A 20,749-nucleotide genomic window follows, 5' to 3' on the forward strand; every position below is an offset into this window, starting at 1 on the left:
TATATATATACATATATATATATAAAATATAAAAGTATACAGGAAGTGAAATGAACCTGAAATCAGCTTTATTAAATGTTAATCTGTTTCATCATCAATTCATGCAGTATGTTGCTGCTCAAGCATTAAGTATGTCATCTGCAATAAAGACAAGTTAGGCAGTGTAGTTAAAAATCTTTTAATTTATTTATACATATATTTATAAATGTACACATTTACTACCTAATCTTGTAAAAACAAGAAACTTTTTTTTAAACATAACTGAAACCCAAATTGTCCACAGTCAGGGGGCTGGTCCAGTGATGTATGCAGTCCCTGAAGACTTTGCCTCATCTAAACAAACCTCCTTCTCCCCACATTTTGCTCGTCTGATCGGATGCTTTAAAAACGAAGGCAAAGAGGACAGATTCAAAAAGAGGACAGTGAACACAACCCTGATCTCCCAGATGTTTAGTCAGTCAAATGCTGAAGATCTTCTGCTTTTAAAGTACAAGCCACCACTCCCCAACAAAACCGTGGGATCCTGACTTCATGTGTTCTGAGGTAGCCCAAACCGGATCACAAGCCTGAGGCCTTCAATAACAGTCTCTTTCTGCTGTTTTTATTCATAGAATATAGAGAATATCTGAATTATGCTCCCCAAGTTACAAGAGTATACTTACCAACTTTAACAAGGACTTATCAGCTTAGGTAAAATAACACAAAGAAATCCGACTAACTTAACCTTTACTTGGTTCTCCTCTGTTTATGCTCTAAGAGCCGTGTCTGTTCCTTTACCTGTAAGTAAAACACGACAGACTCCTGTCTGCCTCATAATCTACATAGTATAGTTGCTGTGCACTGCCAACAGGCATGGGCCTGGGGCCTACAGTAAGACGCCCTGCCCCAACTGATTGCTGAACAGAAAGACTAGCTTAGTTGTTTGGAAATATTTGTGTGAAGACAAACAGAACCACCCATCCTGAGGGTAACGCTGTTTTAAACCTACAATTGGCAAGCTATGAATCTCCTCTGGTCAGCATCCACTACCTCAGCAGGTCAGCTAATAAGCACTTAATGACTAAATTTAACAGGTATTTACTATATATTTCTGCTTTAGTCTCTGTAGGACCATCATAAATATTCCTATTTCTGTAGTAACCAATATGTAGCAATTGTAGGAATTACATTTCAGGTGAAATATGACTTAATTATCTGATTAATTTGTGTAAATACAGCAAAACTCAGCTTTTTTTGTTGTTTTTTTTATACTTAATTTCATATGGTGATATATGAAATTGTCACCATATTAAAGATTGCCTAAACGACAATCTTTAAATGTTGGCCTATTCAGATCAATGCCATATTACATTAACCTGCTCTGAAGGTTACATTTTATTTTCATTTTTAAAAGTCCTATCTATCAGACTAAAGCCTATTTTTATATTTCAAGAATCGCAGTAACGGAACCGTGGCTTAATACAGGAAACCTGGTGCGAAAAAAGAGTTCTTAAATTAACAAGAAAATAATTCCCTTTTTTGAACATAAAAAAAACAATATTATCACTCTACCAAAAATGCAGATTTGGATGAGACCCTGTTTAAATGTAAACTGTTACTTATCTGTTAGTTTGAAGTGATTTTCTTCCCCTTTTCTTTTTTTTTTTTTTTTTGTCGTTTTTAACCACAAGGTTTATGGTTATGCATCCTTGTTAGTTCAGTCCTTATTATACATTACATGTACTTGTTTGTGATTACAAATAGTGATATGCACAAAGCTTACAGTTAGAACGGAAAAAAATATTAAAAATAAAAAGCATACAATAATGGAATATAGTCCAGACAGTACATTTCTGCCATAGCTGTCCCCTTAGTCCTAAATATATTCCTTTGTACTCCTTCATAGTGTTGTAAACTTCTTTCATGGAGAAAAAAATAGATAAGTCTCTTCTTAAGAAATGTACTGTCACTAGTTTCGTGACGGAACAGGTGCGTTCGAGTATGTGCTGCATGCTGCCCTCTGGTGGCCGAAGCCAGGAGCTGTGCTACAGGAAAGGGTTGGTGGAAGAACCTCCAGAGGGGAATGGCCCCGCTGGCGCTCCGGCCTGAAATAAAAAGAATTATCCAAGATTAGGTTCCTGCGTTGGCCCTGAAGCGCAAACCGCTTCAGCGAATAACTAAACACAATTGAAAAACACAACAAGAAAAGTGGTGTCGTCCCATCAGCGACGTCTCTGTTTAGTTAATGTGTTTTCTTAAGTTGGAATAATGCTTAGCTAATAATATCATTGTGTTTGTTGGGGGTTAAAACACTCAAATAAAATGATAAAACAATGATTAGTTTAACCCAACAGTGTTTTTCAATCTTTAGTTGTGTTTAGCAATTTGTTGATGTGGTTTGCACTCCAAGGCCACCATAGAATCCACAACATCAACAGAACCCCCCCAACCCCCCCAAAAAAAAAACAAGCACTACAGCAGAAGAAAGACCCCTGGTAGGATTGGATAGTTATGAAGAGAACTGTGAAAAACGCAGGACAGAGCATGCTCACCATAAATGGGTTATTGGACATGCCAGGAACAGCCATGGGCTGCCCAAAGGGCGTAATGGAGGGCTTGTTCTGACCGTAGACTGGGAAGGCGGGCCCTAAGGGGGACAGAGAGGAAGGAAAATGGCTTCACTTCACAGAAACACATAAATATTAAAATGATTTAAACCATAATACTCAATGATTCAAAACTCTGAAAGAAATAGGGAAAACAAAGTAAGAGTAAAAACCTTGGTCTATTCTGTTGCATTTAGGTGTAAACAGAGCCTTATTGATAAGTGTTGGTATCTTTTTTTATTATTATTATTATTATTATATTTCTGGTCAAAAACAATAACCCAAAAAGCTTTGCACCCTAAATGCAAACTTTAAGTAACTGTACAGCAGCTGCCAAAAACAAAAAAATCACCGTCCATCCAGACTTTCATTTATGATCAAATAGATACAAGATACAAGGCAGGTCCTGTACAGGTACAATACTGTATGAGGTCAGAGGGGACAGGGCACTAACCATTAGACTGAGGCTGGTAGGCCCCAGGCTGGGGGTAAGGAATGGGGGCCTGGCCGGGGAATTGCTGCTGGAAGTTTCCGCTGAAACTGGTCGGGAGGCAGTAGGAAGACGCATTCCCAAAGCCGGCAGGCATGCTCATAGAGCCAGTACCAAACGAGGCTACGAAACACACACATCATGTGTGCACAGTGACGGTACACACATACCCATAACACACACACAGATACATTAGATACTCAGCATATACTACTTTTCAATGTAACCGAGTTACATTAAAATTCCACAAGTATCTAATCAGAAACATGGAATAACAAAAGGTTTTCATGTTTTCTAAACGTTCTCACCTGCAGCTGGACCTCTGCCGTTGGCCTGGAAGGGGTTGGAGGCCATGTCGGGGGCTATCGCCGCGGCAACGAAGGGATTTGTTGATGGCACCGCTAAAAGGAAACAGTCATAAAAATCAGCCTGTACGCTAAAAATCACTGAACGGCTTGGCACCACAGTACATTAAAGATCCTCTGTTGCTGTTGTGTCAACCTTCCAGACCTCTCAGGTCTTCTGGTTCTGGTTCTGCTCTGCATCAGTGGAACCAGAACCAAACGTGGAGAAGCAGCATTCAGTTTTTATGCTCCATTAACCTGGAGCAAACTTCCAGAAAACTGCAAAACTACTTAACAGTCGTAAGCAATAAATAAATAAATAATGACCTGGCAAAACATGGATCCTTAAATCAATTCTAAAAACCCACCTGTTTAGAGCTGCCATTCATTAAAGAGGCAGTATTATGTATTTTCCAACCACATAGTACAATTTCAGAGCATGATAAAGTTCCCTTCAGTTGTTACAAAAATGCTGTATATATGAAATATGGCTTAAAAGAAATTTGACTTTGTATTTTAACACCTTGAAATCTTTAAAAACTCCTGCTCTTTGTGAAACTCCGCCTTCAAGAAGTCACAACAATAATCCTCTATTAAAACGTTAACGTTTTTACCAGCGTTTCACGGAGAAGTTCCTCCTATAATGAGCTCATCAGATGTGCAGTTCCACCAGGTGCTTGCTAATTGTTGCTGGCTAGTCTGAAGGAGCTGAGTGAGGGAGTTGTGGGTGAGGGCTGCTCTGTGAGGTGGAAGCTCAGAAGCTTGGAAACTGCAGCTCTGAGGACTGAGGAGGAGTTTTGTCCTCAAAGGCGGAGCTAGGTCCACCCCAGTGTTATGTACAGCTGAACAGTTGCCATGGGAGATTAAAGAATTTCTCAAACATGGATTAAAGAATAAAAAAAACACTCCAGGTATGTTTTTCAGGAGGGAATAGCAAGATAACATGATGCAAAACAAAAAAAAAGGTCGATTTTAAATAATACTGCCCCTTTAATAATAATTGAAACATTCATCAATAATCTTTATGTGTATTTGATGATGATTACTCTTGATTTTAGTGATGGCATTTGACAAAATATAATGTTTGTTGATAGTTTCATAATTGTATTATGTTTTTATGGTACCACTTTGAATTGCCAATTAAAAATAAATAAATAAATAAATAAATAAATAAATATATATATATATATATATATAAATTCAACTTTGTAATCAAGACTGAAACATTAATGGGCCACCTCCAAAGCCGGGCTGCATGCTGGCCATCACAGGTTGGTTCTGAGCTGGCGAGGAACCAAGGACAGGTCCAAACATGGCCCTGTGGGAACAAAACACAACACGATACATTTTAAAGTCTGTTTAACAGTCACAGGCAATAAATAAATAATAATGACCTGGCAGAGAAGGAGTTAAAGCATGATTCTTACATCACTAGGCCTGTTGCAATTACAAACTAATCTGGATGATAAGCTGTCGCACAAATTATTGCGATAAACAATAATATTGTTGTTTCGAGAGCATTTTCAAGTAATATGATAATGGAATAAAGATGAAAGTGTGTCCTCTCAAATATAAACACATTTTAATACATTTAACACTAGAACTAGAAGATTTTTTTTAAATCATTTTTTAAAAATTATATCCAAAATTAAAAAAACAAAACAACCAAAAACAAAAAATAAAATGGAAATAAAAACCAAACATAACCAAAAAGATAATGGATTAAGAAGTCTCTGTAAACAAAATTGTCCTTCTAAAAATATTAATCATTAGACTCACACTAGTTAAAACAAGAAAAAATACCATTGAGGAAGGACTGTGATCATCGAGCTCATTTAAATTCATCAAACTTCATTTACGTTACAACGTATTGCTTAATGCTGTTGCATTAAGCAATACGTTGTAACGTAAATGAAGTTTACGTTACAACCGTAAACTTCATTAAAAGTTTAGTTCATAATGGTGAACTGGAAGGATTCTGACACAGGGATGTAAAAAACTTTTACTTTACAAATAAAAAAACTAAACAGTAAGACATAAACATATATTTTTATGAAGGACTCAGAGGTTTGCTAGAAAACATTAATGAAGAAAGTGGTCAGATGTGAATGATGGTGCTCTGTTCTGATGAGAAAATTCAGGTTTATAGTCTAGTATGTGGTGAAAACGCAACACACTGAACAAACCATCCCCATGGTGAAACACAGTGGTGGCAGCGTCATGCTGCGGGGAAATATTTCTTCAGGAACAGCAGGGAAGCTGGTTGTTGGACGGAGGGAAACAGGTTAGAAGCTGAATGCAACTGGAAACCGGGGTGAAGGTTCACAACGATCCTGGACATACAGATAAGTCTAAAATAATTCTGAACTCTGGCAGATTTAGGTTAAAAGTCATATTTTAATTTAATCAACATGCGTCTTCCCATTGGAGGTAACATTTAGGAGGAGTCAACCCAGAGTCCCAGCTTGAATCTCAGAGAATCTGTGGAAGGCCCTAAAGATTAATGCGACAGCCAGGAGTCTTTCTAACGTATGAAAACATGCAAACCGTTATTCAGATTAAGATTATCACGTTAAGCGACTAATCAGTTAATTACATGATAAATGTAATTGAGTTTGACCATTTTCATTCTGATGATTAATATGATTAGAAGGGCAATTTTGTTTACAGAGACTTTCAAAACCGTTTTATTTATTGCTGTCGGTTGTGTTTTATTTTGGATATTCAAAATATTTTCCAGTTCCAGAGTGAAATATTCTTAACAAAATTTAAAGTTTACTGGTCTTTGAGACAGCAAACTTGTATTATTATGCTGTTATTATCTTACTTGAAAATGCTCTCGAAACAATATTATATTTTATCGTAATAATTACAGGCACAATTTATCGTCCAATAAAATTTTTACTGTGACAAGCCAAATTGCTGTAAAGCCAATAAATGTTTTCCTTTCCTAGATTGAGAAGAGTATAAATATTTTTCATCATGCCAATTTTTTTTCATATTTGATACAAATTACATTTTATGTTGTTTTGGGAAGTCTTGTCTCATTTCCTAGTGAGAAACAAACTTCTTGTAATCTGGACAGCCAGAGCGAAAATAAAATAGTCTAGATTAAAGCATAATTCATGTTTTAGAATGGCCTAGTCAAAGTCCAACATAAATCCACTGAAGAATCAGTGGCAGAACATTAAGAGTGATGTTCACAGACACTCTCCATGCAACCTGACTGAGCTCGGGCCGAGATGCAGACTCTGGGTGTGGAAAGCTGCTAGAGTCACTTCCTGTAGGACGTTTTAGAACCCGAGGGAGGCTGGATTCAAATCCATGTGGGACTTCTTCTCATTTTTATTGGTAAGATTTTTTTTTGTTGTTGTTGAAAATCTTGTATCATTTTCCTTCCATGTCACAAATCTTGCACTACATGGTGTTGGTCAATCACATAAAATTCCAGTGAAACACATTCAAGATTGTGGTTGCAACATGTTTGAGCGGTATGGATGCTTTTCAAAGGCTTTGGAAAATTATAGTTCATGCAGTATGCTATGCAGTCTGTGTGTGAAAGGCAGCAGCTGTAATGAACATTGGCGTGTGTGTGTTTGTGTGTGTGTGTCGGCCTCTCACCCTTGCATGTTGCTGCCTGTGGTGACAGAGGAGCTCAGCTCACTGTCCAGCTCGGCCAGCGCAGCGTAGCGGTCCTCTGTGCACCTCGCCGACTGGGGATGAGCTGAAACGGCACTGGATCTGGAGGGAATTGGCACACCTCCCCCTTTCAAGGAATATTAGCACTGCGTCACAAAGCATCACAAAAATGTGCAAGGACATCCCCCAAAAATTAAACTGTTACTATAAAAATGAGGGTGCAACGATTGCAGTTTTTTTGTCTGAAAAGACAACTTAATATTGATGCGGTTACCTACTTACACTATGTTCATGTAAAAAGATAACTTTTTTTTTTCTTGACCTGACCTGCCAATTACGATTTTGGCTGATACTTCCACTCTTCAGACTAAAAAAAATCAGTATCAGTCGAGCACCCAAAATTGAGGAAATTGAGGCCAGTTTATTAGCTCCTAATAAAAATGTATATAAAAAAAAAAACATATAAGTAGGTTTTTCTCCTTTCTAACTAGGTGTGATACATTGATTATAGTTTAAAGATCTAAAGTTTGGGGGAGCTTTCACTGAACATTGTTAAATACTGAGTGCATTTGGAAGACATAAACATAAAACAAAACATGAAGAAACATAAAGCAGAATGGTGACGGGAGAAAGGTGATGGGGAAGGTGGTACCTGATGAGGGAGGTGATGTGCTCAGATGGGATGAAATTGTAGTGTTTCCAAATGCTTCAAAGTTGGCAAAGTTGGTGTTTGAATTACCCTGAGGTGCTGCAGCCATGGGAAAAACCATAAAATGGAAAAAGGATGTGGAAATAATAATAATAATAATAATGAATAAGAAAAAACAAAAAGACACGGCAGGAAATTTTACGGGGTAATGGATGAACGAAGAATTCTGTCGGGTGCAGACTTACCCGACTGGCTTGGAAAATGTGCAAAATTGGCAAAGTTGGTGGAGGGGGGGCCGGCTTGAGTCGGAGGAGCGGCGAAAATGTCTCCACCCAGATCCGAGAGCAGGTCGAACTTCTTCTCCTGGGCGACGCCGTGGGCCTGCGGGCGGCTGAGCCCTGGGGACTGGAACACACAGGACAACTGACCACCAGAACCCACAACAGACGGAACGTTGCCGGGCCGACGCTACTGTGCCGACTCAACCGCAGTCGCTGGGCCTACCTGGCGTAGTGGCGTTTTGTTGAGATGCAGGGTTTTCAGGGGCTGAACCTCCGGGGTACTCCCAGTGCTGCTTGCCGACGAGCCCGACACCGAGGCCTGAACGCTCGCTACCGCCCTCGCCTGGTCTGGAGGAACATACCTACAAAACACACACACACGCACGCACGCACGCACGCACGCACGCACGCACGCACGCACGCACACACACACACACACACACACACACACACACACACACACACACACACACACACACACACACACACACACACACACACACACACACACACACACACACACACACACACAGCTTTACTCCCCGGATTTTTCAATTTCACTGCATTTCCTCCTCAATACCTTTTACTTCCTACCAGCTCTCATACGACAATATTTCTTTAAAAGGTTTTCCACAAACAACGTGGTAAGAAAAAAGGGAAAAAAAAGGCAGACACGTGGATAATGTAGAAACTTTATGCTGTCAGACTGAAACATATGGTTAAAGATTTTTGGCCGAGGGAAGTAACAATTAGACGGCAACACTTTCTTCACACCACAGCTGACACTGATGAAGCAAGAAGTGCCGAGTCATCCTGGGCTAGACCTGCATGACACGGCATAACTGTAAAGTGAACTTAAAGTATTACATGGTATCCAAACTTTTTGTCTTTCCAGAAAATAAAATCTGAAAAAGTGTGGATAATCTTGCTTCTTTTCTACTTCTTTATTCTAATAAAAATTGTGTTTATATTTGAGCAGGTAAAAGTAAAACATAGCTTTATTTTAAAATTGAATTGAAAATTTTACATCAACATTTTCTGGCCCTCAACGAGGGGTGGGCATATTGTTTATCATTTTTTTATTGAAAATAACTTATGTTAAGAAAATTGATTAATCGTTATCTTGATGAATTTCCATTAATGTAAAAAAAAAAAAAAAAAAAAAAAAACTGATATTGGAAATTTTATATTTATGATTTTCTCCACTGTCTCAGAACTATTGGTAAATTTGAAAATATGACTAATTTAAATGTAGTTAGTGTGTCTAGTTTAGTTATATAAATCAAACTTCTTCAACTGGTGTTCCGAACTATTTCAAATGGGAACGTTTTTCAAGAACGACTACAATTGCTAAGAATCCTAAAAAAAGAAAAAATAGAAAGATGTTTTGCATCATCATTTTTATCGTTATCACTATAATATCACAACATATTGCAATAAAATTCAAAGTCTGGTGGGCGATAGCAAAAAGTCTGGACCCTGATTTATGACATGCATTGAATTTGTGTTTGTGATGTGACAAAACGGGAGAACCTACCATCTTTTCTTCTCATATTTTTCCTGAAGAAACTCCTTTACTTTCTGCGGTTCTCGGAAATCTGGAACAACTGATGTCCTGTCGTCATAAAGGCCCAGCCAGATGTGTTTACAGACCTACAGGGAGAGGGGGGCACATAGAGAAGGGTTGGGGAAGTGGGGTGGGGGTGGAAGGACGGACAGAGGTGAGAGAAAGTGAAGTTAGTGGAGGCCGCAGGAGGAGGGAGAGAAAAGGAATTGGAGGAAAAAAAGAAGGGAGAGAGGAATCTCAGGAAGTGAAGTTAGGACACGGATATTAGAAAACGCGTAGGAGGGAAGACATGCAGGGCACCTCGTTGCCGTGTTTCTGTAGGAACTCTATTTCCTGTTGTGTGAACGTGGTCATAGAGATGGACTTCACTCTGTGGGGGGGGTTCAGTCCTCGTCTGCAGGGTAGAGAAAGGAGGGTTTTACGTTAGCTGGAGAACAGGAGTAACTTTCATACATGAAACACACACACACACACACTCCACCTGTCGGGTGGTGGAGCCACACTCGGGTTGAAATCCCAACGATTGCAATGCCAAGAAGGCAGTTTCTAAAAATAACCTGACCTCTGTGTTAAGAGGTGCAGGTGTGCTGCTGAACACGCCACAATTCACAGGAGAATCTTCCAGAGTCTAGAGATTTGATTCAGAAACTAGTTTTAATTCAGAAATCAATTTTTGCCAAGCAAATAGAGCATTTATTTAAAACTATTCTATAAGCTTCCATGCTTTACCAAATTGGGTAAAGAAGGTTCTGGGTTCAATTCCCAGCCCCGGTCTTTCTGCATGGAGTTTGCATGTTCTCCCTGTGAATGCGTGGGTTTTCTCCGGGTACTCCGGTTTCCTCCCACTATCCAAAAACATTACTGTCAGGTTAATTGGCCTCTTCAAATTGTCCCTAGGTGTGAATGTGTGTGTGCATGGTTGTTTGTCTCTGTGTTGCCCTGCGACAAACTGGTGACCTGTCCAGGGTGACCCCGCCTCTCGCCCGGAACGTTAGCTGGAGATGGGCACCAGCAACCCTCCCGACCCCACTAAGGGATAAGGGTGTAAAGAAAATGGATGGATGGATGGCTTTACCAAATTCCATCAGTCAATAGTTAAGCAAAAATAGGTTTATGCATAAAGTTTTGTAACTTAAATTACCAGTGTTAGGTTAGCTTAGCTACCTGGCTTCTTCTTAGATAAAATATATATATATATATATATATATATATATATATATATATATATATATATATATATATATATATATATATATATATATATATGAAAGAATTATTCAAAGTGTAATTTTACAAAAAAAAACATTAAACAAACTAAAATTGATTTTAAAATTTTTTTTATTTTGCATTGTGAATCAATTCTCTATAAAATGGGTTCTTTTCCCAGTCAGTTCCACTATGAAGCACAGATGCAGCTATTTTTTTACCTCTCATGGAGCAAACAGAGGGAAAACAGATCAGCTGACCTACGAACCTCATCAGGTCTGCCATTATCACCACTTTTTTTTCTCATGTGTACAATAAAAATTATTTCTTTGAAAGCAGAAGAGCGGCAAATAAATAAATAAATATAAAAGTTCGGGATTAGCTGACTGCCAACTGGGAGAAAAACACATTTAGTTTAAACCAGTAAAACCTAGAAAACTAACTGTTAGAGTGCTTTTCTAATCTATATTACTTACTGTTTTACATAGAATATTGAGATGGTTCCATCTTAGACTATGTTCATGTGAAAAAATAAAATAGTTTTTTCTTATAATTTAGTATAAGTGCTGCACCGATTGCAGTTTTTTGGCCGATCACTGATTGTTTAAAAAAAACCTTGGCCTGCCAATTCAGATTTTTGCTGATACCAATTTTTTTTTGTCTAAAAAGTCGCTAAATGTAGCAACAAAATAGTTAAGTTGGTAACAGTGGGGTGACTACTGTTAACCGGACAGGTGCAGATGTGACCTGGTGGGCGGAGCTAATGGTCAGAACTGTGCAAACCAGGTGTTTTGCACAGTTCAATGGTTGCCACAGAAATGAAAAGTTCCCTCAAACATGCATGAAAGAATCAAAGCAAAACTTCAGGTATGTTTTTGTTGAGGGAATAACATTATGACATGATGTAAAGCTAAAAAAAAGTCAATTTTACATCATCCTGCCCTTGACAAGACATTGGGCAGACATATGTATGTATGTAAAGAAAATTGAAATCTAACACAATTTAATTAAATGTTGTTATAACTCATATTAACTGGGTATCTTCAGAGAAACGTGGATGACGATGCTGTGGGCCGGAAGGATCTCTGGTAGCAGTCACTGTAGCAATAAATATGAAGAAGTCTCTGACTTTAGACACTGACTGACATGTCATATCTGGGCAGCAGAGAATACATTTCCAGGATGACATCATGAGCCGTTAGCAAGAACTACCAATTCACCTCATTTGCTTTTGCTGCTCCTATTTAAATCTGTCTGGCTCTACGGTTAGAAAGCCGGGTAGAGAGAGGATAGAGTTGGAGGTTTGTTTCTTGTCCACCATGATCGATGGAAGAAATGGTTTGAACTTCCTCCTTCTCTCTCTGCCTCCATTCCAGCTCCTCTGGGATTTGGGGGTCATAGTTCAAGTATCATTTGAGCTTTTGAGATCTCAATCAGCTGCTTAAAGAAACAAACAAACAAAAATATACTTTGTTGTTACTATCCACAACTGTCCTGAAGTAAAAGAAAAAAAGAAAGAAAAATAAAACCCAAATTCCTGCTGATCAGCATCCAAAACCACAGCGTCCAAAAAAAAAGGCAATTCATCAATAAAAAACATTGTAGGCAAAAAACTACAAAAAGAACAAATCAGAATTAATGTGACAGATTTACTACAACATGCTGCCATACTAAGCTTAAAAGCTGGGCACCTAAATCTTGTCTTACAAAAACACACAGCAGTATTTATAGGACATTCATGCCCATAATGGCTTCATGTAAACCTTTAACCACATCTGTATATTACCCTCTATGTCCTGTGATCTGGTGTTATACAGCAATCTGCACATATGGCAAACATTACATTAAAACAAAAAACTTAGGAAAGATTTTAAAACCGCATGCGTGTATTGTCAGATTGCCTTATATGGAGAAGATTATGACTCCTTACGCTGTGTGTATGGTTGGCTGATATACACACAGTCTGAGTCAAAGGGGAAGGTCATGCAAGTGATGTACTACTGCCATACTGACAATCTTATGAATATTTTTGGCCTCCAAGTCACATTTGACAATGGTTGGTGAACAATGTCGTCTAATGCAGCATCTCCATGTTGCAACTTGACTCTAAAGAGAGGAACTAGCCAGTTATAACACTGCCTGGATGGTGTCTTGCAAAACCAACACTTGAGTAAAACCCATGTGACGCACACAGAGAAGAAGCAGAAATGTGTTTCATGTTTAGACCAAGTGGATTGCTAAAACTTGAGGAATGACTGACTTTCCTATTGAAGCATTTTTCCCAACCTTCCCAGTTCCTTTCTAAGTCCAAACACCTATCAGGCCTAAGTAGAGCTGTGTGTTTCTCTTCTGGTTGGTTTGATAACCTATCAACCGAACACCTGGAGGTTTTCGGGAGTTCACAACAACGTTATGCATGCTAACCTTGAGAACCGAGGCAGTGTGAGTCAGAAATCAAACAGTCAGCCTACACACACAAGTCAGGGCATCTCGTCATGCTGAAGGGTGGCTGTAAACAAGCCAATCTGCCTCCTGGAGGATCATAAAGCCCAGCCCAACGGCCCTCCGGCTGAACCGGAGGGAGCGGCGGCATTACCTGTCCCATCTTTCCCACTAGCTAACGAGCTAACGGTATCGCACCTCCCGGGAGCTTCGTGTCGACAGCTGCTTCTCGTCGCTCCACGGCGGTTGGTATAAACAACAAATAGAGCGTGGAAGCTAAAAGGAAACACTCACAGGATCCCGGAGCAGGTGGTGCAGACGAAGGAGCCCACTGTCATGTTGACATAAGTCGGGCCGCGCTGGTCACAGTCGAAGCATTTCCTATTCGCAGGCAGGCTAGTCATTTCCCGGAGCATCTTTAGGTGAGTCTCCTCCTGCTTTCGCTTCGCACTCGTCGCCATGGCAAGAAAATAGGGCAGCTGGTATCACTGGGAGAAGTTTGGTCAAATGGCCCGGCGGCGGAGTGCGTTTCTTCGGGGGCAGACTCGCCGCGTCTGACGGCAGGGAACGGGGAGACACCTTGCTGAGGTCCAGCGGGTAGATTGGGTGACTGACAAACTTCTTCTTCTGTAACTGAAACGTCGACAAAACCCAACCCCTCCCCCAGAGGCTGCGCCATCTGTCGGTTTGGAATGCTGCCTTGTGTTTTGTTTCACAATGGCAAGGAAATTATTAAGGGACATAAGTGCCAAAATGCAATAAATAAGTCGTAAACAAGTATTCATGAATGTAATAATTTGAAAGAAAATAGTGAATTTATTAAGTACAGCGTTACATTTTAAGAACCAAAATTTAATAAATTAAGTTGTAAATAAATATTAATTTCTCTCATAATTCCAATAAAATGGTATATTAAAATACAACTTCAAAACTTAAGAACATCATGTTAATTGGCAAGCATGAGGGTGGCAGTGTCACGCTGTGGGGCTCTTTTACTCTTTGTTTGTTGAAATTATTTAGCATTAAAAGAAGATGACGACTCAAAATCTTTTAACTTCACCCCAAAATTCAACTAAATAGTTGTTGGTTTACATAGTTTAAACCAACAAGTGTTTTTTTAATCTGGATTCTAAACACACATCAACGAGGGCTCATTAATAAATAATTATCAGAAAATACTTCATAGTTTGTATTTAATATGCTTAAATGCTGAAAAAATTACGTTCATATTATTTTATTTCATAATCGTCTGTTGTAGCTAATCAATTTATTTCAGCTCAGTCACTGCTTGGGTCCATAGCTGCTATCTGCAACTATGATTGATATTTGATACAAATCATAGTTTGTCACCAATCAAACATGATTGGTGTTTGACACAATCAAATACCAGCCATCAGATGTTGGGAATTATTTGAAGAAGCATAGTGGCAGTTTAGATTATTTAATAAAGAGATGTAGCAGAGGAAATAAATGCCTAAAAAAGGATATATCTGATTTTAAGACATGATTTAAAAATTTTGATATTTGTGTATTTAATAGACTGGCACATTAATATACTTAACAAAACTTTTGGTTCTCTGTAGTAAATGGTCCCACAAAAGAGCAATTAAAACAATTCACATCAAGTCACAAAAACATTACATGACCAAATACAACTCAATGTCGTTTTAATCGTAAAAGAAAAATACTTACATATAAAGACATTAAAAAATAATAAAAAATTAGGATTTACATCTTTTTTTCTTCATAATATTGATTTTACTATGTGGACTTAGCAATCTCACTTTCTCTTTCTGAAATTAAAGCAACAACTTAAAATTCAAGCCTTTGGTGTCTGTCTTGGCTCCTGTTACACAGCAGGTGCTCATTGAATATCCAGAGAAGAGACGTCGCCTGTCCCTGGTTTTGGCCTCCCTGACAGTGGTCACTCTGTTCTCTTTCATGGCCGCACACCTCCTGCTCTGCTTGTCTCACTGGCTCTGCAGGAAACTGCTGCATGGACCAAGAAATCAAATGGAACCGTGTTGTTTTCTGAACACCGCTGGTCGTACACGGGCACAGTACTGTACTGTCGGAGGCTGTGGTGTTCCAGATGCAGGGCTGTGGTCAGTATATTTTCATGATTCTCAGCTGGGTTTCTTTTAATTGTTCCAAAAATAGGCTCTCTGTCAAATAAATTATTTTAAGCTGCACATTATTTATCAATCAGCAGCTGACTGAATTTACCATCAAAATTATTGGATTGGGATAATAATCTGTTATCATAAGAAAATGCATCCTGATTATTTTTGTCTGGAATATTTACCTCGGAGCATAATCTTCAGGTTGAATTGTTTTTCTTTTTTTTCATATATAGTTATTCCGATTTAGGAACAACTATAAAATAAAGGCATACTTATTATAATCTAGGTTTCTTTTTGTTGTCACCTAATGAGGAAAGTGATTCTACTGGCTGTGGAGGAAAAGAGAAAGAGGAAAAATGTTTAGACATCAAAATAGCAGATTTTCAACATTGAAAAAATGTATCTAAGCACCTCTGCTCTAAGGATGTGAGTGCATCTGAACACACAATAAGACAAAGACTTTTGCAGTCGGGTTTTGTAATGAGAAAGGAAGCAAAGAAGTCCTTTCTGTCCAAGAGAAACAACAAAGACTGACTGGAATTATGCAGGAAGTGGGCCGGTGGAGAGCAGATGATTGGTGCAAAGTTATTTTCTATGGCAAATAATCTTAATTGTTTAGGACATCTGGAAAATAGTTTGTGCAACAAGTAAAAAGTATGTCAACAGTGAAGCATCCTGATACATTTATATGGTTGCTCATCTTCCAAGGGAGTGGACTTCTTCCTCACATTTCTGTCAAAGCATAATGCCATAATGAATGGGATCAAAAACATCCTATATGAGTAACGTCATGAAACACTAAGAACCGTGCTCCGCTCTCAAAAAGCAGTGGTGAAACAAAAAGCCAACAAACTGTGGTAAACTCCAAATACGTGTATACTAATTTTTATGTGTTTATTTATTGGGTTTTACAACATGAATTTAACATAAATTTTCTGAGAGGGCCATGCCGCCCCCCCCCCCCCCCGCCCCCCGACCACTCTCTCAGGAACACCTCAGACCATTAGAAGATGTTATGAAAAAGGATTAAAAAAATATTGTAAATATTTACTCTCTGGATAAATGCCATGTTTTGTTTTTTTGCTGCAACACTGCAACTAATAAAATGCTTTTAATTCTTCTTCAGTAAATTATCAAAACATACAAATAATAAAAAATAAATAAAAGCTCCAAACACATTTGCGATCATGTTTGGGGATGACTAAGTTTAAATTCATCACTGATGAAGTGGTGAAGATTTATGTTTTCTAAATATTCATCCATATGTTTGTGTATTTTTCCCCTTTTGCTCTCCTCACCTGTCCTCTCTTTCTGGTAACTCTGAAGAAGTTGTCCATGCGCGTCTGCCTGATACATCCCTTGCCGTCCCTTGCCTCCTTCTCCTTTTTCCTCTCCTCTCGCCTATTTTCTCGATGTTCATGAAATGTCTTCATGCGATGACGGATCCTCTCCTCCCTAAAAAAGCATACGGGAATAAATGGAACAAATCCTTCGGCTCCACATCGGTCCAGGTCCACATAAACAGAAAAACAGGCTCTATGAATCTGTACCTGACATGTTTGGTGTGACACAGGAAGTCCACCACGGCTTCTTCGTCCAGCTCCCTCCACACCAAGTTAGGAGCTGGAGTTTCTGTTTTGTCCAAGAAAATCTTCCTGGCCTCTTTGTATTTCCATAAAAGAGGTACAGGATGGGTCTGGAAGTATGTGACTATGTTAGATTTTTTTTTTTTTTTTATTATTTCTGTATAGTGAGAAGTAGATCAAAACAAGAGATTACCTCTCTGTTGATGTGCAACACCACATTCTCAATAGTGCGATGCTTCTGGATGAGAGTCAGAGCTTTCTTTGGACCTAAACCGGGGATCTTGTCGCAGTAGTCACAGCCCAGCAGAATACAAAGGTCAACAAGCTAAAAAAGTGGGAAAAAGTGATTATTCATCACAAAACTTTAAACAGCGATGTCAAACTCATTTTTATTTTGGGCTATATCAAGATTAAGAATGTCCACAAAGGGCCGGTTGGGGTAAAACGCATTGATAAAACCCATTAACAAATGGGTTTAAAGCTACAGTTTAAACCCATTAACAAAGAAGTTCAATAATACTGAACATCATTTCACATTCAGTAATTTGGCAGTATACATACGAAAAAAAGATTGTAACCACTGAAAAAAATATATTTTGGCTTCAATCTTCTGAGATCAAAAGTCATAATTCTGAGAAAAATGTCAACATTTTCACTTTTTTTCCCTGAGAATTTTTACTTTTTTTTCTCAGAATCCTGTCTTTTAATCTCAGAAGATTAAAGTCAGAATAAATCTGGTAAATTCTGAAAAAAAAAGTAAAAATTCTAAGAATTTTTTTTTACTGTTGCCCTAATCTTCTTCTATTGAAAACTGCTTTCATTCGATTGATAAAATATTATTTAGACATACAACAGTTATTTTCAGTGTTCTATGTATGTGTCCCTCTGGGCCACATAAAACTTCAAGGCGGGCTGGATTTGGCCTGCGGGCCTTGAGTTTGACATGTGCTTTAAATGATTCCAATAACAGAAACTTAAGCAAAAGTTTCATTAATGTTTCGCTCTTACCTCCTCATGAGTAATCTGCAGTTTTTCCAGCAGCCTGGGTAATGAGTATTCCACAACTTCACTAGGAGCATGAGCATAAAATAAAAATCAGATAAGACTTACCATCTGTCTAATACAGCAAAGCACTGAACTCTGTTATCACTGGAACTACTTTACTTTGTTCTTATATATTTATACAGATTATAAGGTTGCAGTATGTAACTTTTATAAAAAAAAGTTTTTTCCATATTTGTTAAAACTGTTGCTATGTCGTGAGAGTACAGCATGAGACAAATAATCTGGGGGAAAAAAATTGAGCTCCTCCACCTTCTCCCAGTGCCAATTAGAAACAACCAATCAGAGCCAGGAGGCGGGTCTTATGGCTGTCAATCACCATCTGTGTGGCCCTGCTCAGGCTCCCCTGTCATTCCCCTCCTTGCTCTCTAACACGCTGCAGCTGGCATAGCCGGTTGTCAATGCTAAGGCTAGTTAGCATAGCCACCAATGAAGGTCGATAAACAATTTTCCTGTAACGGTAAATTGTTTCTCTGTCATTAGCACATTTAGCGACCCGTACACAAGCGTGACCCTCATCCTGGCTCTGATTGGTTGTTTTGGTTGGTGCATTTCTTCAATCGGCAATAGCAGCTCAAGGAGAAGGTGGAGGAGAACCATCTTTTCAGATTATTTGTCTCAAAATTTGCTGCTACAACATAGTGACAAATATGTAAAATAAATGTAAATTTTTTATAAAAGTTACATACTGCAGTTTCAACATACCTGTTCTTCTTAGCATTCAGCTGACGAATGAGAACGTTCGCTCCAAAGGGCAGTGTGTCCATGTCCTCGGAGGCCACTGCATCCACAACCCCATGTCTCACCAGCCGGGCACACTGCGCTTCAGCATCCCCTGGAGCCTGAAAGGCAGAATCCTGTGCATGAAGTATGAAAAACATTAAAAAAAAAAAAAAAAAAAGTGGAAACTGAAACAAGTTGTACCTGGATGACAGGCACACCCATACATTTCAGTAGCTCAATGGAATCCTTAGTCTGGGCTGATGCTGCATAAAAGAATGATTCAATGACATCAGAATTTGGAAACATTTAAATATGATAATGAAAGATCCTTTTACACTCTTTATACATGTGGACCTTCTCCTGTTCTTTTGGGGGAGCTCCAACCAGCTGCCTCGGCTCGCCTCTCCAGCTGCAGAAAAGCAAGTCTCAATCAGCGAGAGGGATTTTTTAAAATCTGGAATCAGTCAACAGTCAGTCTGTCGTTTCTACAGCAGACCAGTTAAACTGCCGATTTGAGCAAAACAGGAAAGGGTCTTTGGTCCCACAGACATGTTCTCCAACTCAAAATGATCCCCAAAAACAATTCAAAACACGCAGGCTGTAAATGTTTCTTACAACAGGTGTCTTTTCCACGGGAGGCTTTCCATCGAATACAAAGACCGGCTTTATGTCGTGTTCCAGGAAGGTCAGTGTGCGGAAAAAGAGTCCAGTCAGGGGGCTGTGGAGAAGAAACCCAACATCACCAACATGGAAGAGAGGCTATTTTGGCATTTATAGCTGAATTGTTGGACTATTTTTTTTTAGCAGTACAGGTATTTGTATTTTTCTGATAAATTTCTCAAAGATCTCTCACCTCAAAGAGGGCGTTGCTGCTCGAAACTGGTTCAGAACCACTGAGGTATCCAAGGCGATGACTTTCCCTGCGATGGAATACAGCGGCAGCACAATGAACATAAAACTACACAAGAGTTCTTCACTTACTGGTTCCTGTCACTGACATAGTTTCCCAAAGGACAAACTGAACAGATATTTCCTTGATGGCAGAACAAAAAGCCTCTTTTTCAAAAGATTTCATTTGATAAATGAAGATGTTTTCTCTTTAAATGTGAAAAGTAAATTTGCTTGATGAGATAATTTCTCTGCATACACCTCAGAAAGTACTTGGCTGCGCCCCTGCATGTTGCTTACAGGTGGTTCCATAAACCATTGTATCTGCGAGTGAACTAATACAATTTATGCATATTTATGGATTTGTACATGACTGTTCTCTGCATAGTAATGAACTGTTTGGAGAAGATCTCATAATCCTACCCAGAATAACATAATAAAAATAAGATCATTAATGAATATATTTCATGTATGGCACACACCTAACAGCTATAGCTGCTTGGACTTCCTGATGATCAGTAAAAAAAATTATGCATTTTCTCAGCAGCACATTGCTATTATTTACATTATTTGTGTCATTTCTTAATTATTAGATCTTACAGAGATATTTAACTACAAGGTTAAAGCTTACATACTGTTTATTAGGGTGAGACCAGTTAACACGATTTTGAATTTGACTTCATGTAATAGCACTGTAACTTCAATTACTGATGTAATTAGCACCAAAGTGACTGTTTGGTATACAATTAGAAGCTTTATGAATGCTAACGTTAGCTGCTAGCAACCTTTGTTAGAGATAATTAAGGCAGATCAAGCTGGTCGGCGTTCAGTCCTCTATTACCTGTATAGTCACTGATATCCTTATAAGAAACTGCATTTGGAGCATTAGAACGAATTAAATCAGCCAGTTTAGTGATCCCCATCCTCCTAATCACATATGAACTTTTGTTTTTCTCCCACTTCCGGTTTGAAAAAAAGGGAGAAAATAAAACAAATAGCGTCGGGTTCTCAATATATCTCACGGTAAATCTACTTTGTATCCGTTTAGAAACACAGCGGTTGACTAAAAGGCGTTTTATCGTCAACAAAATTCAGCTATTGAAACACAACAATTTTTTCCTAAGCTCGGCAAGTCAACAAAGACGGTAGGGGTCAGTACTGAGC

At 38.7% G+C, this 20,749-nt stretch overlaps 2 protein-coding genes across 2 annotated transcripts; both read right to left on the reverse strand.

Moving 5' to 3' along the window:
• Positions 1-162: 162 nt before the first annotated feature.
• On the reverse strand, positions 163-13,794 carry agfg1b (ArfGAP with FG repeats 1b). Its single transcript, XM_088014440.1, has 12 exons — positions 13,498-13,794; positions 9,856-9,949; positions 9,526-9,641; positions 8,212-8,350; positions 7,953-8,112; positions 7,711-7,806; positions 7,041-7,185; positions 4,658-4,737; positions 3,384-3,476; positions 3,040-3,198; positions 2,532-2,626; positions 163-2,084 (listed from the first exon to the last, which is right to left on the reverse strand). The coding sequence occupies exons 1-12, from the start codon at positions 13,662-13,664 to the stop codon at positions 2,025-2,027; spliced, it is 1,404 nt and encodes a 467-aa protein (XP_087870566.1). The 5' UTR covers positions 13,665-13,794; the 3' UTR covers positions 163-2,024.
• A 1,059-nt stretch (positions 13,795-14,853) lies between these two features.
• LOC106929990 (putative flap endonuclease 1 homolog) lies at positions 14,854-20,729 on the reverse strand. Its single transcript, XM_015007282.2, has 11 exons — positions 20,427-20,729; positions 19,551-19,617; positions 19,313-19,415; positions 19,052-19,106; positions 18,899-18,960; positions 18,680-18,816; positions 17,921-17,981; positions 17,106-17,237; positions 16,877-17,022; positions 16,625-16,781; positions 14,854-15,655 (listed from the first exon to the last, which is right to left on the reverse strand). The coding sequence occupies exons 1-11, from the start codon at positions 20,506-20,508 to the stop codon at positions 15,602-15,604; spliced, it is 1,056 nt and encodes a 351-aa protein (XP_014862768.2). The 5' UTR covers positions 20,509-20,729; the 3' UTR covers positions 14,854-15,601.
• Positions 20,730-20,749: the final 20 nt, after the last annotated feature.

Source organism: Poecilia mexicana, unplaced genomic scaffold, assembly GCF_051168715.1.
Source record: "Poecilia mexicana isolate PSO_F unplaced genomic scaffold, ASM5116871v1 scaffold_17, whole genome shotgun sequence".
Classification (NCBI taxonomy): domain Eukaryota; kingdom Metazoa; phylum Chordata; class Actinopteri; order Cyprinodontiformes; family Poeciliidae; genus Poecilia; species Poecilia mexicana.

Coding starts and splice junctions, on each gene's coding strand:
- agfg1b (XM_088014440.1), bottom strand. CDS start 13,664: ATGGCGACGAGTGCGAAGCGAAAGCAGGAGGAGACTCACCTAAAGATG. Junction 7,186..7,710: donor CACATCACCTCCCTCATCAG/GTACCACCTTCC, acceptor ATTCCTTGAAAG/GGGGAGGTGTGCCAATTCCC. Junction 3,199..3,383: donor CGGCAGAGGTCCAGCTGCAG/GTGAGAACGTTT, acceptor TGTGTTTCGTAG/CCTCGTTTGGTACTGGCTCT.
- LOC106929990 (XM_015007282.2), bottom strand. CDS start 20,508: ATGGGGATCACTAAACTGGCTGATTTAATTCGTTCTAATGCTCCAAAT. Junction 17,238..17,920: donor TGCAGATTACTCATGAGGAG/GTAAGAGCGAAA, acceptor CCACTTTTTTAG/CTTGTTGACCTTTGTATTCT. Junction 16,782..16,876: donor TGTCACACCAAACATGTCAG/GTACAGATTCAT, acceptor ATGCTTTTTTAG/GGAGGAGAGGATCCGTCATC.